The 15035-nt window shown below is 47.3% G+C and overlaps 1 protein-coding gene across 1 annotated transcript; it reads right to left on the bottom strand.

Annotated features, from left to right (window-relative positions):
- Nucleotides 1-2177: 2177 nt before the first annotated feature.
- Nucleotides 2178-14654, bottom strand: bmerb1 (bMERB domain containing 1). Its single transcript, XM_062546885.1, has 6 exons — nucleotides 14421-14654; nucleotides 9599-9719; nucleotides 7333-7406; nucleotides 4135-4249; nucleotides 2921-3003; nucleotides 2178-2327 (listed from the first exon to the last, which is right to left on the bottom strand). Exons 1-6 carry the CDS (start codon nucleotides 14521-14523, stop codon nucleotides 2209-2211), a joined length of 615 nt encoding a protein of 204 aa, XP_062402869.1. The 5' UTR covers nucleotides 14524-14654; the 3' UTR covers nucleotides 2178-2208.
- Nucleotides 14655-15035: the final 381 nt, after the last annotated feature.

The following is a 15035-nucleotide window of genomic DNA, read 5'->3' as shown; positions in this document are numbered from 1 at the left end:
GTACGGTATGTTTGCGAGATGTGACTTTTTGAATGGTACAGTGACCAGCCCCTTTCAATTCTGTTATTATTAAGTGCGCGTTTAGTACACTGATACTTCACTTGTTCACAAGTTGATTTTTAGACCAAGTGCAACCCCAGAAAAGTTGACATGACTGTAAATTTAATATCCAAGAAATGGCTGGTCATCTAACAGATCACCTGGGTTTATCATAACAGTGTATGCAGTTAAGATATTATATCTTGACACCGTATTGGCAAAATCAGGGAAAAGGTTTTGATATATGGTCTTGAGACCGTATGCAATGCTCCTTGCAGTAAAGACTGAACCTTGTACAGTATGTGTGTATACAGCCATCCTGCTCACCGTATATCAAAACCTTTTCCCTGATTTTGCTGATGTGTTGCTAAGATACGAGTCTCATCCTGGGAGTTTATGAATAGTAACAAACATGTTGATTCTCTTGTAAGATGAAGTGACCATGTTCATGAGACAAACACCAACGATCAAATCCAGAAAGATGCCTCATTTATTTAAACATATATTTACAGACATGGAGCAGGATCATCACATTGCTGTGTGTACGTACCGTGTAATCTATAGCAAAAGGCCCTAAGAGATAAATACACAAACACAGTTCAGAAGGAGCCGACAGGAGTGCAGTAAACTACCAGATCTCGTTAGTAAATAACCATTAGATCCTGTTAGTAAATAACCACCAGATCTCGTTAGTTTGGCAATTAATCTACTCGGAGTGAGATGCCACCCATCGTTATGTTCAGAGCTTATTCAGACGAAGTATTTACAAGAAGTATTTGCATTCATCTTTGCATTATATTGAAGGTTTTTTTTTTTTTTGTCTTTTTGTTTGCAAGAAGGGAACAGAAATTCAATGCTAATAGTAATGTCGACACTAGTCAGAAATGATAGTCATTGTCATCCTTGTAAAATAAGTAATCGATGCATATTCTGTTCATGTGTTTGCATAATGAAATTAAAGGGATGTGGGGTGATTGAGTGGATCTTGGCGTGAACCAGGAACTGTACTGTACCGGTGCAGTATGCTGGCACAGGACGGCCCCTGTGGCACGCACATCATGGTGGAGGAGCTGATCTAGGGTCAGCCCAGCTCAACCCACACACTCCTCTGGATCCACAGCGTGAGACTGGCCCCTGATCAGAGAGCTCTTTTGATTAAAGGGTTAAAATGGGGAGGAGGAGGGGGGGTATTTGTGTGTATACCCGTTATACTTTTTGGTCAAAAAAACAAACAAAACATGACTCATCTCGCCCCACCTCCAGAGTGAGAAACCTGGGTGCGCATGTGTGAAAGCATCAGGGTGTTTGTGCTTGGTAATCGTCAACGTGACACGTGGTAAAATGACACCGATTTTGTTCTCTTTTGAAAAAGGCCTCAACTGAAGCCCATTTCAGAAGTTTCATTCATAAAAATGGTGGTGAAATGGCACTCTTTAAGTTGCTCACATCACATGCTTTGTCTGATTTTTAAAGGCAGTGTTGTGAAATCATTCCCAATCTGCCACCAGATGTGGTGTGAAAGATCAAACTTTAAAGCCATGGGGCGAAAGCGTTGCCTTTACTCAAGTACCCAAATGCAGCAGTGCAGATTCAAAGGAGAGAATAAAGGAATCAATTTAACCAGCTGAACTCTCAGGTGACCATAAACAACATCTATTGTGCACTTTCAGCCAAACTCCTGCTGCAAAACTGCTGAGTCCGCAAACGCTGCTGTTATATAACCTAAACACACTGTACAGCATACAGCAGTGTTAACACAACAAATTGTCTAGGCTGGAGCAGGCTGACAAGCGCCTTATTCACGCGTCATTGATTGGCTAATTGAATGTTAATGTGACAACTGGCGGCTAGATGGTCCAACAGGCTAAAAAAACACGCTGTGCGACGTTCCCACTCCATTAGCAATCAATGAGCGGCTGTGAGCAGCGCTGCTCCATCAAGATAGACCTCAGCCCCCCCCCCCCCACGTGCGGCCTCGGACAGTGGCGCTGAGGCTGACCCCGCTCCTCGGCCGCCTGTTTACTTGGTCACCTCTGGCAGGATAAGAGTGGAGCACTCAGGTTTCTCAGAGGGAGGAGGTGGGTTAAGGTTACGTGAGCGAGTCTGAGGGAGAGTCTGGTGGGGGTGGTGGGGGGGTGGAAGGGTTGTTGGGGGTGGGGGGACGTTTCGTTACATGATGGCACACTGGGTGGCACCGCAGCAGTCCTTGATGATGGCGACGCTGGACTTGACGACGGAGGGCTTGTTGGGCGGAGGCTCCGGGACGGTTCTCTTGGGCTTGGCAGGACCTGAGGCAGAACACACGTAGGACGGAGCTTCAACACAACCGAGATCTCATGTACTGTGATGAATTCACTCAAACATATCCTGCAATATCCTGAATTCACTCAAACATATCCTGCATGCTTGGTTATATAATTCCTTGGTATCCCCGTCTTCTCCTATGATACTCGTTTTCTATGATTTTTCCCTGACTAGAGATAGAATTTAGAATGATGAATTATAAATTAATTATAAATGATAAATTGCTTTGCTATGCTGTGTGCTTGATCAAGCACACTAATCATCTAAGATTTTTTTTTTTGAAGACATAAAACATCCGTCAAGGATTTGATCATTTCTCAACCAATGTGATTGCACTGAACAGGCAGAGCTATTCTGGCCTTCATAAAGCCACCAAAACGTTACATAAATGTTGATGGCATCTTTATGAGCAGCTAATTAGAAGGCATTGGAGAGGGAGTGACTTTGAAGTTGGGCTCAGATCTCCTCCCCTCCTCTCCTCTCCTCTCCTCTCCTCTCCCTCCCTTCCTACTGTTCCATCCTTCCTGAAAGGAGACACCACCGCTCCTCGGGTTGGTTCGGACACACACACACTCACCCTCGGCCACTTTGGCCAGCTTCTCCAGCGACATGAGCTTGAGCCGGAGGAAGTCGGCCATCTCCTTGTCCTCCTCCTGCTCCCTGTGGGGGGGCGAGAGAGAGACAGAGAGAGAGAAAGACAGTGAAAGATTGAGAGAGAGAGAGAATGTGTGTGTATGTATGTGAGAGTGAGAGAGAATGTGTGTGTGTATGCATGTGAGAGAGTGAGAGAGAGACAGAGAGAGAGGGGAGATGGGATGGGATGGAATCGGGGGGAGGAAGCACAGAGAAGAGAGGATGACTCAACACTCCCCTGGGTGTGGGCTGAGAGACACAAGGCCACAGGGACCTCCCCTTGAACACGCCCTCACCAAACGAGAGAGCAGGACAATCACCACAGTGTTATTCCCCCTTCCCTGACCTGACTCCATTACACTCCCACACAGATGTTGAGAGAGAGAGAGAGAGAGAGATAGAGATAGATAGAGAGAGACCTTGGGGGTTGTCAAAGAGAAAATATACATAAATATGAAACGGACATAAATATTGTCGGTGGCGGTGGCAGTGGCAGTTTAAGGGGGACGTTCACCTGTGATCTGTGAGCCCCTGATCCTGCGAGGGGGGAATCATTAGTCTGAGCGCTTACTGGAGGCCATTACATAAAGCCGCTCCGCTCCAATCAATGGCCCTTACTGGACGCCTGCTCCCCGAGCGCTTGCACAGTCATCAGTTTACGGAGGAGTAGAGTGAAGCGCCATCGGTGCTCGAAAATAAGAGCCAAGCTGACGCTTAATGGTCTCTACTAGGAGGGATTTGGTAATTAGTCTAAGGAGTTAAATAGGCACGCCGCACGACTGATATGCCCATTCTTAAATGATTTTTGATTATTATAGGTTTGATTTTTTTTTTAATGGTTCCACATTTGGGCATATGACGAGTTTTATAAACATAATAGCTTGTTCACCAGAAAAGAATCTCACATCCAGCAACAAAAAATCATTTGTCTCTGTGGAACACTAAATTCGTGATATGCAACCACTGAATTCCACTAAAGATAAACAAGTCATGCTTCAGTGCAGTTTGTTTTGGTTTTGGATTTGGATTGGGTGATTCATTTTGAGCAGTTTGCTCTGAATTAATCCCTGGCATCCGTCACAGCATGGCAGGGGTGCCACCACAGAGTTATGGGCCAGATTAAAATCACCCCCGTCTTCCCACCGGAGCGTGTCTCACCGTAATCTCTCCACCTCCGCGTCGTCCACCAGGAAGTCCCTCTTCTGCACCAGTTTATGGATCTTCTGGATTAACTCCTCCTCGCCCTGCCGGTGCTTCTTGGTCTTCTCTCTCTCTACAGGGAGCGGAAGAACAGATGGGCGTTTATACCCTTTCATACAGGCTTCCCACACTGGTGGGCTTCCCTCAGAATTGGGCTTCTCTCTCTACAGGGAGCAAAAACATGGGCGTATGTAGGCCTAATACTGTTCATCAAGGCTTCCCACAGTGGTGGGATTCCCTCTGAATTGGGCTTCTCTCTCTACAGGGAGCAAAAACATGGGCGTATGTAGGCCTAATACTGTTCATCAAGGCTTCCCACAGTGGTGGGCTTCCCTCAGAATTGAATGGAAATACACAGACAGATAAAACACATCCTAATATCGCTAATACCTTCTTGAAAATATTTACATTAATCCATTTCAGGCATTACTGTAGTGTGTGCATATGAGAGTAGAGCAGGGGATTAAACATGATTGAGAGGATCCTGAAGCGTTTCAGTATTATCCTCATAATACCAACGCACAGAAGCATCTGCAGGATAAAGATGAATGGATTTAAAACAAAACGAGAAACGAATCCAAGGAGGACGACCATGAGTGGACGCTCCAGAACAGAAGACTGGCTATTCCTTGAGCTGGGCGGGAGCACGTGGTGCACTAATTGGATTTGATCACCTTGATATATTGTGGTGGCCGCTCAGCGGGCAGCGCCAACGGATACGGCCGAGGGGAGTGTTTCACTTAATTCCATCTCGGAGCGCCGCGAGCCTTACGGGCCGGGCGGACCACATTAATGTTTTAATCAGGCTGGATAGGCCCGCGAGGACGTGGCACCAGAGAGCCTGTTGTGAGTATTCTCTTTCATTAGAACCTCTGAGAGCACGGTCACCGCACACACACACACACACACACACACACACACACACACACACACACACACACACACAGCCTTCTCGATGGAGCCCTGCCGCACAACAGAGTCATTCCAACTCAAAACAAACACTGGAATATGAAAACATAGATATGAAGATTAAAACAGATATGAGACCCATAGCCGTGTTTATGTTGATGAGTCAATATGTGCAGTGCGGCAGGCCTATATTTGGCTGACATTATGATAGTCATTATGGTTTACAGAGAGACTCATTCTCATCAAGGTCTTTAGCCTCGTTCAAAACCCATCTATAGGGTAATTAACACAAAGCCCATTATAACTGATAGCCATTATACTATTACCTCCCCCCTTAGGTCTGTATCAGTGATTTGTTACCTGCGGAGTGACCTCCACTCTACAGTACATATGGAAATGGCAATATCTGACTAATGGGCTTTTGACAGATGCAGTCTACAAACACTGTTGAGAGCTATTTTTTTTCTTTGCAAGGTCATCTCCATAGACTTTGTTTATGGATTCATGAGTTTGCATCTATCTGATTGCACTGGGAATGTGTAGGCTGTTATGGTTTCTTTATTTCCTTGACCTTCATACTCTCTCGCTCTCTCTCTCTCTCTCACACACTCACACACACACACACACACACACACACACACACACACACACACACACACACACAGAGATATATACTGTATATATACACACACACACACACACACACACACACACACACACACACACACACACACACACACACACAGATATATACTGCATATATACACACACACACACACACACACACACACACACACACACACACACACACACAAAAGCAGTCTGCTAAGCAGTCTGGGAAATGGCTCGCTATGTTACCAACACCGAGCAGCGCAGCGCACAGAGCAGGAAGTGCCCCATCAGCTCTTCCTGCCTCTAACAGGAGAACACCTCCTGGCTCCCGCTCTGCTGATGCACCTGCTCTCAGAGGAGCACGGGCCCAGTCTCACCTGAGGATCCTACGGCACGGCACGGCACGGCACGCACAGAAATCCCAATGTCACAGCCATTTGGGCAGAGTCCGTCACAAACTAGGTCAGTGCTGCGCTAGCTCACGCCTGTAGCGGTCTGCATCGCCGCTCTCTCTCTTTCTCTCTCTCTCTCTCTCTCTCTCTCTCTGGACTCTGCTTCTCTCACTGGGTAAGACGGCGAGACCAGAGTGTGGGCCAGTGCATGAAATACTTAACGACAGTAGTGGGAGTAATGATCAAGGCTAATTCTGATACAGTAATGGGGATGTAATGACTATGATTAGCTGGTGCTAATAATGCTATGTGTGCTATGTTTATTTTTAAAGGTGTGTGTAGGTTTAAAAAAAAGTAAAAGGTTTGAAAGCATATACTTTATATAGTCATGAAAAAATGACAGTTGCTTCTGGCAGAATGATAAGTAGCAGTGTACAGCTGCTGTAGTCCTTTAGTAGATAAGCAGTGTGTTCATGTTATGGGTCTCTCTCTCCCTCCCCGGCCTCACTGCAGGTAGCCTACAGCTGCTCTTGGCGGCCCTCCCAGTGAGCTCCAGAAGCAGCTGCCCACTCAGTCTATGGCCACCTCACCACCACAGGCCCACACCTCCTCCTGCTGATACGGCCGCTGCGCTCGCCCAAACACTGATACGGAGACCTGGACACTGTTACTCCTCCTGACCGCTCCGCTCTGCTCCGCTCCCCCCAGAGCCGTCGCCCACGGCCTGGCCCGGCGCTGCCGCCGTCCGCCAGCACGCTGACCTGTGAGCAGCGGTCAGCGCCACTGGTGTGGGCGTGGGCTCCAGAGGAGCCATGGTTGTGGTCATGCGTTAAGCGGGGGGCCACTGGTCAGTTTATGGCATATAGGCTGTAGGTGAAAATACAGCTTTAGGTGCATTAATGTACTTTTTAATGTGTGGTTTGCAGTGGTGAGGGCGATAGTGATGGTGATGGGGGATTGTGTTATACGGTCTGTCTCAGGGGCCTGGGGGTTTCTTTACTGCAGTTCCGTTTATTTCTGTCCCTCACAGAAGCGGAGAGAAAGAGAAAGAGGAGAATGTTTCCACCGATAGATGTGTGTGCACTTGAACGAGCCTGCGTCTCTGTCTCTGGCTCGGAGCGCGCGCTGAAACCGGAACACTTCTGACGGAGCAGGCGAGCTGCCTTTTGAAGCGTCAGCCGGTATTGTTCCCGCGGCGGGGAAGGACGACGGAGGAGGCGGAGTGGCGGCGAGGCGAGCTTACCTGGCACCAGCACGATCTTCCTCAGCTCCTGCTTCAGGCTCATGATGTCTTGGCACAGCTGAATGTCATCCATCCTGCAAGGATGAAACAACACAACCACAGGAGACGTTCAGGTTCCCTCAAACGACGTATGCCAGCCTGTCTTGTCAGCCCGCCCCGTGTGTGTGTGTGTGTGTGTGTGTGTGTGTGTGTGTGTGGTGTGTGTGTGTGTGTGTGTGTGTGTGTGTGTGTGTGTGTGTGTGTGTGTGTGTGTGTGTGTGTGTGTGTGTGTGTGTTTTCTGCTGTCGTTATGCCTGCTGACATCTCTATCTCTGAGGAGTGGTTTCGCCTGTAGCTGTAACTCTCTGTGCTGCAGTACACCAAGGGAACACTTTCAGTAACTAAAGAAGCTACTTAATGACTTCTTCACAAGTCTACATATGGCTTAGTCAGTGAGGCTAACTGATACCTGACACTGGTTGTTTTCAGTAGCCTACATTTTTTTGGACAACGCAAAATAGTAGTGCTTGCCTCTTACCTAATGATCTTCATCTCTATCCTGACTGTTCTTCTTTTCCCCTTGACTTATCTTCGCTTGAACTGTCATTCGAGGCCTTGCAAGTAGTACTACTTATTTCCGCACTAAAGTGTCCTAGTCACTCTGTACCTTTGGATAAAAGCGTCAGCGATGACTAAAATGTAATGAAATTACAAGATAAAAACCTCCAACACTGAGAGTAGACTGCCAGTTCTCCAGTTAATTTAGCGTCTCCACATTCCCGAGGCTCAAGGCGTGTTTTCCTACCCAGCGTCTAGAGTTCATTTCCCCCCAGTGCTCTAAAATGACCACAGTTGACATGTGTCTTAAATCATCTCCCGGCGGAGACGACTCGAACGCTCCCGACAGTCCTGAACCCTCGTGCTGGTGAGGGCCTGACCCAACGTCTCCCCGCATATCTGAGACGTGTCGTGCCGTGCCGCGCCACTGACGCTGGCAAAGGCCCGGATAAAGCATTAAAGCAGAGAGAGCATTTACCACAGGCATGTGATGTTAAAGTCCAGCTCTGTACCGATGAATGTTTTCAATATCCACGGCTATAAATAGCCTGTAGGAAACGAGTGTTCTCGGGTGCTGACGCGTCTTATTAAACGGCGGCGGGGCCGCCAGGTGAGGAGGGATGAATCACCCGCTGTCACCGGGCGACATGTCGCCTGTCAGTCGGTCTCGTTCGGAGCTCACTGAAGCCTCCAGGTCCAGTGCTCCCTCTGCTCCTCCTCCTCCTCCTCCTCCCCCCATGCCTGCTCTGCAGTGACAGCCACCAAGGGACTTAATCCTCAGTGCAATAAATCAGCTGATGACTCATCCACGCTCACCCACCTCCTCCCTCTTTATCGTCCCCCTCCCCTTCCATGTCGCTCCCTCCAACTCTCTTTTTCTCTCTTCCTCTCTCTCTCTCTCGCCATCTCTCTTTTTCTCTCTTCCTCTCTGTCTCTCTCCATCTCTTCCTTGTTCATGTACCCAATTACTGCTTCCAGCAGCTACTGCAGTCTGTCTCTCCATCTGTTTAGGGTGTGTGTATGTGTTTGTGTGTATGTGTATGTGTATGTGCACACGTGTGTGTGTGTGTGTGTGTGTGTGTGTGTGTGTGTGTGTGTGTAGATGCGTTTTTGTGTGTATTTGTGTGTGTGTGTGTGTGTGTGTGTGTGTGTGTGTGTGTGCATGTGCACATGTCTATGTGCCACTGTGTTTGTTTATGTGCGTATGTGTGTGTGTGTGTGTGTGTGTGTGTGTGTGTGTTCACAAACTTCGGAAGCAGTTTGCCTCACACCACCAGGCAACACAACAAAACATAAAGCCCCCCCACTCTCCCCAACCCCCACCACATATTTGTCATCTACGCCCCCCGTGCAGAATGTCCGAAACCTTTTTAAATCCTCTCTGCTGACTCCAGACTGACCGGTGGGCATCTCCCTGTGTGTCCACACAGCCACAGCGGGACATTGATAGTGGCCTAATAGAAAGCCCTGGTGGTGCGCTAACAGTAAGACACACGTACGCAGCAGCGGCGGGCATGCTTGTGTGTACGTATCACCATGTGTACATTCCTGCTCACAGCCCCGAGGGCGCAAAGGCGTCGTGGCCAAGCACTTAGAGGGGTGACGTGGCTGATGTTGCCACGGTGACGTGGGCGGCGGCGGCGGCGGTGATGCTATCGCGGGCGGAGAGAGAGAGAGATAGAGACAGAGAGAGAGAGAGAGAGGGAGAGAGATGGAGAGCATGACTCACATGTAGCGCAGCTCGGACTCGCGGCGCACCAGGACCTCGCGGAGACGCTGGATGCGCGCCATCTCCACCTCGATCTCGTCCGGGGACATGGTGCTGTCGATCATGGACACGTCGCCCGGACCTGCGGGGCACACAGAGGGGACAGAGGACATGAAGCCGAGGGTTCACCTGTCACCACCGCACAGAGCGTCACGAGCACCAGCTTCACAGGGAGGGTGTTATGTAGAAAAAGCTGGTCTCTCTCTGATCATTACTATACATTCACAAGGGTCAATAATATGGTATACACTCACTGTGAATAGTACACATTGCATATCATAGCTAAATGACCCCAGTCACACTAATACAGTATGCCACCTTAGGAAACACTTATTTGGTCAGTCAGAGAAGACAGCAGAGAAGAAGACAGACACACCCTCCTAAAATTTGCTAAGCCATTAGTAAAGCTAATACAGTATTTAGGACACTATGAAGCTGTTCCTGCAAGGACTAAGGAGAGGAAATGAATTGCAGATTGAATAGGTGTGTTTCTCACATCAAATGGATGTATTTCATTCTATGCTGCATTTCAGGATGTATTTTAGTGTACATGTAGTTATTAAGGGAGCAAAACCTGAACTGTACAATTGTGTATTTTTACTGATTGAACCCAATTAGAGAGGGACAGCATCCATTTCTCCTAAATGCAAAAGAAACTGGTTGTGAGGAATACAATGGGCAAAGATAATGAGTTTCATATTCCTGGATAGTAAAAATGACCCTCACAAAACAAGTGAGGTACTTTAATAGGGAATTGAAGGTAAAAGAAATTGAGATCAGTTCTCCCTCTGTTCCCAGACTGCTGCAGACATGTATTTACCGAGCAACATATGAACAGCTGCTCAAGTGCACTTCAATGCGCTCGAATGTCTTCTATTGAAGACATGTGATTCCAGCCCTCACACAAGAGCTGATGCCACACCCTCCACAGATTTCTTTACACTTCTCTACAATGGAGGCTTGTTTTCCATCCGAGCCTTTAAAAAGTACTCTACTCAAGGTCTGCGCATAACTTTCAGGCCTTGATTTAGTGACAAAATAAAAATGCCCATTTTGGCCCATAAATAGACTGTGGCTGTGTCCTTAAAACATACTCTCAAAGCGATACTGACAACTTAATTAAAGTTTGTTCATTTGTGCTTGTCACATGAAATCCACACACTAACATAAACACTGTGCCTAAAGGAATGCCTTAGAAGCTGCGGTATTTCCCAGCGTCCTCCTTGTCAACTCTAAAACTCCTTTTCATCTTTAAGTCTTTGAAGCGAGCAGGACGCACTAAACTCCGAAAAAAAAAAAACACGCCTCGTCAACTCTGTCTCGGCAATAGCTGACTAAGACAAACAGATTGGCCTCTAGCTATGCAAATGGATGTCCGGGGAACAATCATACTGGGCATTTATGCGCTGCACAATTAAAGAGGGGGTGCCAGGAGAGAGTGGGCATGAGTCTGCCAGGTTCTATATTTCTCTGGCGGGCGGGGCGGCGCCAACAACTCGTCGCTTGTTGTCCTGTGTCATTTTACTGCAACAAGACACGGCGGCCATTTCTACACTCACAATAGGCAATTATAAATGTTCTGCTCCAGTGGACCAGGGGACAAGATAAGCGTTGGCCCTCGCTGCACCATACACAATGGAGTCAGGGACATAAAACAACGACCGGTGCTAAACGACCGCCTTTTGTCATCGAAAGCGGCTGTTTGTCATAAGGCGCCTGGTCTTGGAAGTACTGATTAGACTTGGAGTTTTAACCACAATGGTGATGGTGACATATCCTGAACAGAATTAAAAAAAACATTTGCTGGCGCTAACAGTTCACACCAGATCTAATAGTGTTGTTTCAGTTTGTGCTGCATGTGTTGCAGTGTTGTATTAGTTTGTGCCATATATACATTGGGGGCCAATAAGGTTTTGAAAATGTTTTTTGAAAATGTACCAAACACTAAATTCTTTCTAAAGTACATAACAGTAGTTCCAACCACAAGCTCCGGAAGTGTTACGATGAGCAGACGGCTTGAAAACGTCAAGTCAAAGGGCGAGGCCACAGGTGACCGCTTGACGTGTAACTAAAGACGACCGCTGGCCTGCTGTGTGAGAGAGTCGTCACGTCTGCTCCGTTACTGTCAGCTCGGCCCAGCGAGCGGCCGGTGAGCTCCGACGCCTCCTGTCCTGTCCTGTCCTGTCCTGTCCTGTCCTGTCCTGTCCTGCGTGTGGCCAGTCAGCACTTAACTGACGGGACGGCCCAGGCCTCGGAGTGGAGTGTGGAGAGAGCAGAGAGAGGGGTGGTCATCATGTCTCACTGGCATTCCCCGCCGCAACACTCTCAGCACGTAGATTCACACACACACACACACACACACACACACACACACACACACACACACACCTCTGCATCACAGCAGGATGGGTAGAAAAAACACTAGTGTGACAGTATAAGGATCCTTAGATCTACTCAAAACAGATAGATGGTTCAAGTGCCGATTTCAAATACGATTCAAGTACATGCAAACTACCACAAACCAATTTATTCCAATTGTGCTTGCTTGCTGAGTGTCTGTAGACACATTTGAGCTGGAAATAAGTGATGTGAGGATAACATATGGGCTACCTGGCTGCTCTGTAGTCAGAGAGAGGGAGGGTGAGTAACAGAGGGGAGTCTCCACAGTAAGTAAGAGTGTTGTAAGCCCTGTAGTACTCAGTCTGTGCTGCACTGTTTCATAATCAAAAAACACACACCAGCCAACCGTCTGTCTATGTTCTTTCTCTAACACACACACACACACACACATACACACACACTTTCTCTCTCTCTCTCTCTCACACACACACACACACACTTTCTCTCTCTCTCTCTCACACACACACACACACACTCTGTCTCTCTCTCTCTCTCTCTTGTTTATCTGCCAGACAGTCTCTGTCTCAAGCCCCTGTCCAAAAGCATGCACACATACAAACAGACACACACACGCACGCACGCACGCACGCACGCACGCACGCACGCACGCACGCACGCACGCACGCACGCACGCACACACACACACACACACACACACACGCACATACACACACTACACTACACATACATTTGTACCATCACCCTGCCCACTCAAGGCTGGTGTGACTAGACCAAGGGATCCAGTTGGCTGTACGCCAGTACGCCAGGCCTTTAATAATGAAATCCACACAGAAGCTCTAAAGCTGCCTCTCGCGCCCAGCTGCTGCCACTTCTTCAGTGCAGTTCAATAAAGAAATTGTGGACTCAGGAGAACACATTACAGTCCAGCCGCAAAACAAAACCTACCCCTATCTTACCAGGAGGCCTGTTGTTATTTGGAGAAAAGAAAGCCAATACGATGGTGAGTATGCGCAATAGTAAAAACAACCGACATTTGAAATGTATGTGTTGGGGGTTTAGTGTCTAGCTAAATCCCCACAACTGCAGCACAGTGCAGAAACGAACAGAAGTGCTTCTCACCTGGAGCTAGTGATTAGGGGACCGCTGGTGATCTGACAGGGAGCGTTACAAGACACACACACATGCAGTTAGGAGGATTGATTTACAGACTGAGGTGATGCAGTAATCGGCCATCAAGTTGCATTTGCACTGAAGTGTCTGCTACAGACTCGAGTGTATGGCTTGCTATATGATTTGCAATGTATCAGGTGCAAAAGAGGAATTGCCATAACAAGTTGTGTCTGTTTGTTCTGTATGTGTATGTTTATGTTATTATGTTAGATGCATTATGGCATATCTGTGCGTTATGTGCGTTGCTGTTTGTGTGTGTGTGTGTGTATGTGTGAGAGAGAGAGAGAGAGAGACAGGAGAGAGAGAGGGGAGAGGCTAAAAATAGAAGCAGCTTCTCCTATTCATACTGAACATCAGCATTAATCTCCAGTTCTTCTACTTGGATCATCTCTCTGATTTAATTTTATGGTTACTCTCTCTCTCTCTCTCTCTCTCTCTCTCTCTCTCTCTCTAAAAAAGAATGTGTGTCATCCAAGGAACACGCTTTCTGAGGTTTCTCCATGTAACTGTCTCCCCCTCCCTTTTGGATGCTCTCTGTTTGTGTCCATGGACAACTGATAAAGTTTTCCCACAGATACTGTGATGGGCCTTGATGATAGGCAGAACCCCTTTAGCAGGAATCAAATGGGTGCTCTCTAGGTTCTTCATGTTCACAATATTTTCCAGAACCTTTTGGTACCACAGGCTCCTCAACATGGACACGAGAACCCTTCAAGAGTTCTTCCATAAGGGAAAGAATGGCAGTATGGGGACACATAATCTAATCACACATGTGAAGCAAGCAACCCACTTCAACCAATTTCTTTAGATTTTTTAAAATGTGTAACTCAGTGTCTTGTGATTGTATTGTGTATGATGGGTGAATTGAAGACAACCCTACACTACACTGGTGTTTCTATCAGTCAGGGTTTTCTTTTGTAAAATACAGTAGCCAACATTTGTCTCTCTCTGAGAGCCTATGAAAGTGAAGTCGAGTGTTATGTTTGCCACCGGATCACTGACCGGACAGATTCATAGTCTATCTATTGCAGCAGGCATTCATGTCTAAGGAGATGGAAACAACCCCACACAGTAGTAGCCTATAGCATCTGTTATTTGCCGGACAAAAGAGCAATAGCAGAAGGTCCTTTTCAGTGAGCTTCAAACGTACAGTTCTAAAACTGGGGAGGGAGGACGCATTTAAAAATACCAATGTTCTTGAAACAGCAGGCATCACACCGGTTAGATTTGAAAAACAACATATGACCCTTACCTTTATCCGTGTTCCAGTCGGTCTCTTGCACAGCGCCGTAGCTCTTCAACGTTCTCTCAGAGTCCGAAATAGATTTTTTTAATTCCATAGTGGAGACAGACATCTTTGCAAATCCAAGTTGTTAAAAAGATCTCACTTCAGTCCTTTTGGTTTGATCTCACAGGCTTGTAACTTGGTCCTGTGTACCGTTCAGGCGAAATCAGTCTTCAGTGCGCTCCACCGAACTGGGTTGATGATCATCTTCCCTGGTAAGAAGCACGGTTTCTTTGACGTCTGGGATGTTGAGGGATGCAGCGGGCATGCGCACAACGGTATGTGAAACAGGAGGAGCAAAGCAAACGTTTGGAGAACAAGGCAATATGGACGGGGTGTTGCGAGGTAACCATACTGTGTCTTTTGATATCCATACGGTGCATAATTGAGCTGGTCTACAGGGGCATTTCAAGATTTGTTAAATGCATAACCTCGCAGGCGTAGGCTGAGGCGTGGCATACAGTAGGCTATGACAGGGAGACTGCTGCTTGCTCTCATGTAGGCTAATCAGCCATGCTTCAGAGGGATGCTTTCTGTTTTCTACATGAATGAAAATACAATTTCACAATAGCCTAAGCCCAA

Source organism: Sardina pilchardus, chromosome 1 (assembly GCF_963854185.1).
Source record: "Sardina pilchardus chromosome 1, fSarPil1.1, whole genome shotgun sequence".
Taxonomy (NCBI): Eukaryota; Metazoa; Chordata; class Actinopteri; order Clupeiformes; family Clupeidae; genus Sardina; species Sardina pilchardus.
The sequence above is the reverse complement of the archived record's forward strand: the minus strand, read 5'-3'. Positions and strand labels throughout refer to the sequence as shown.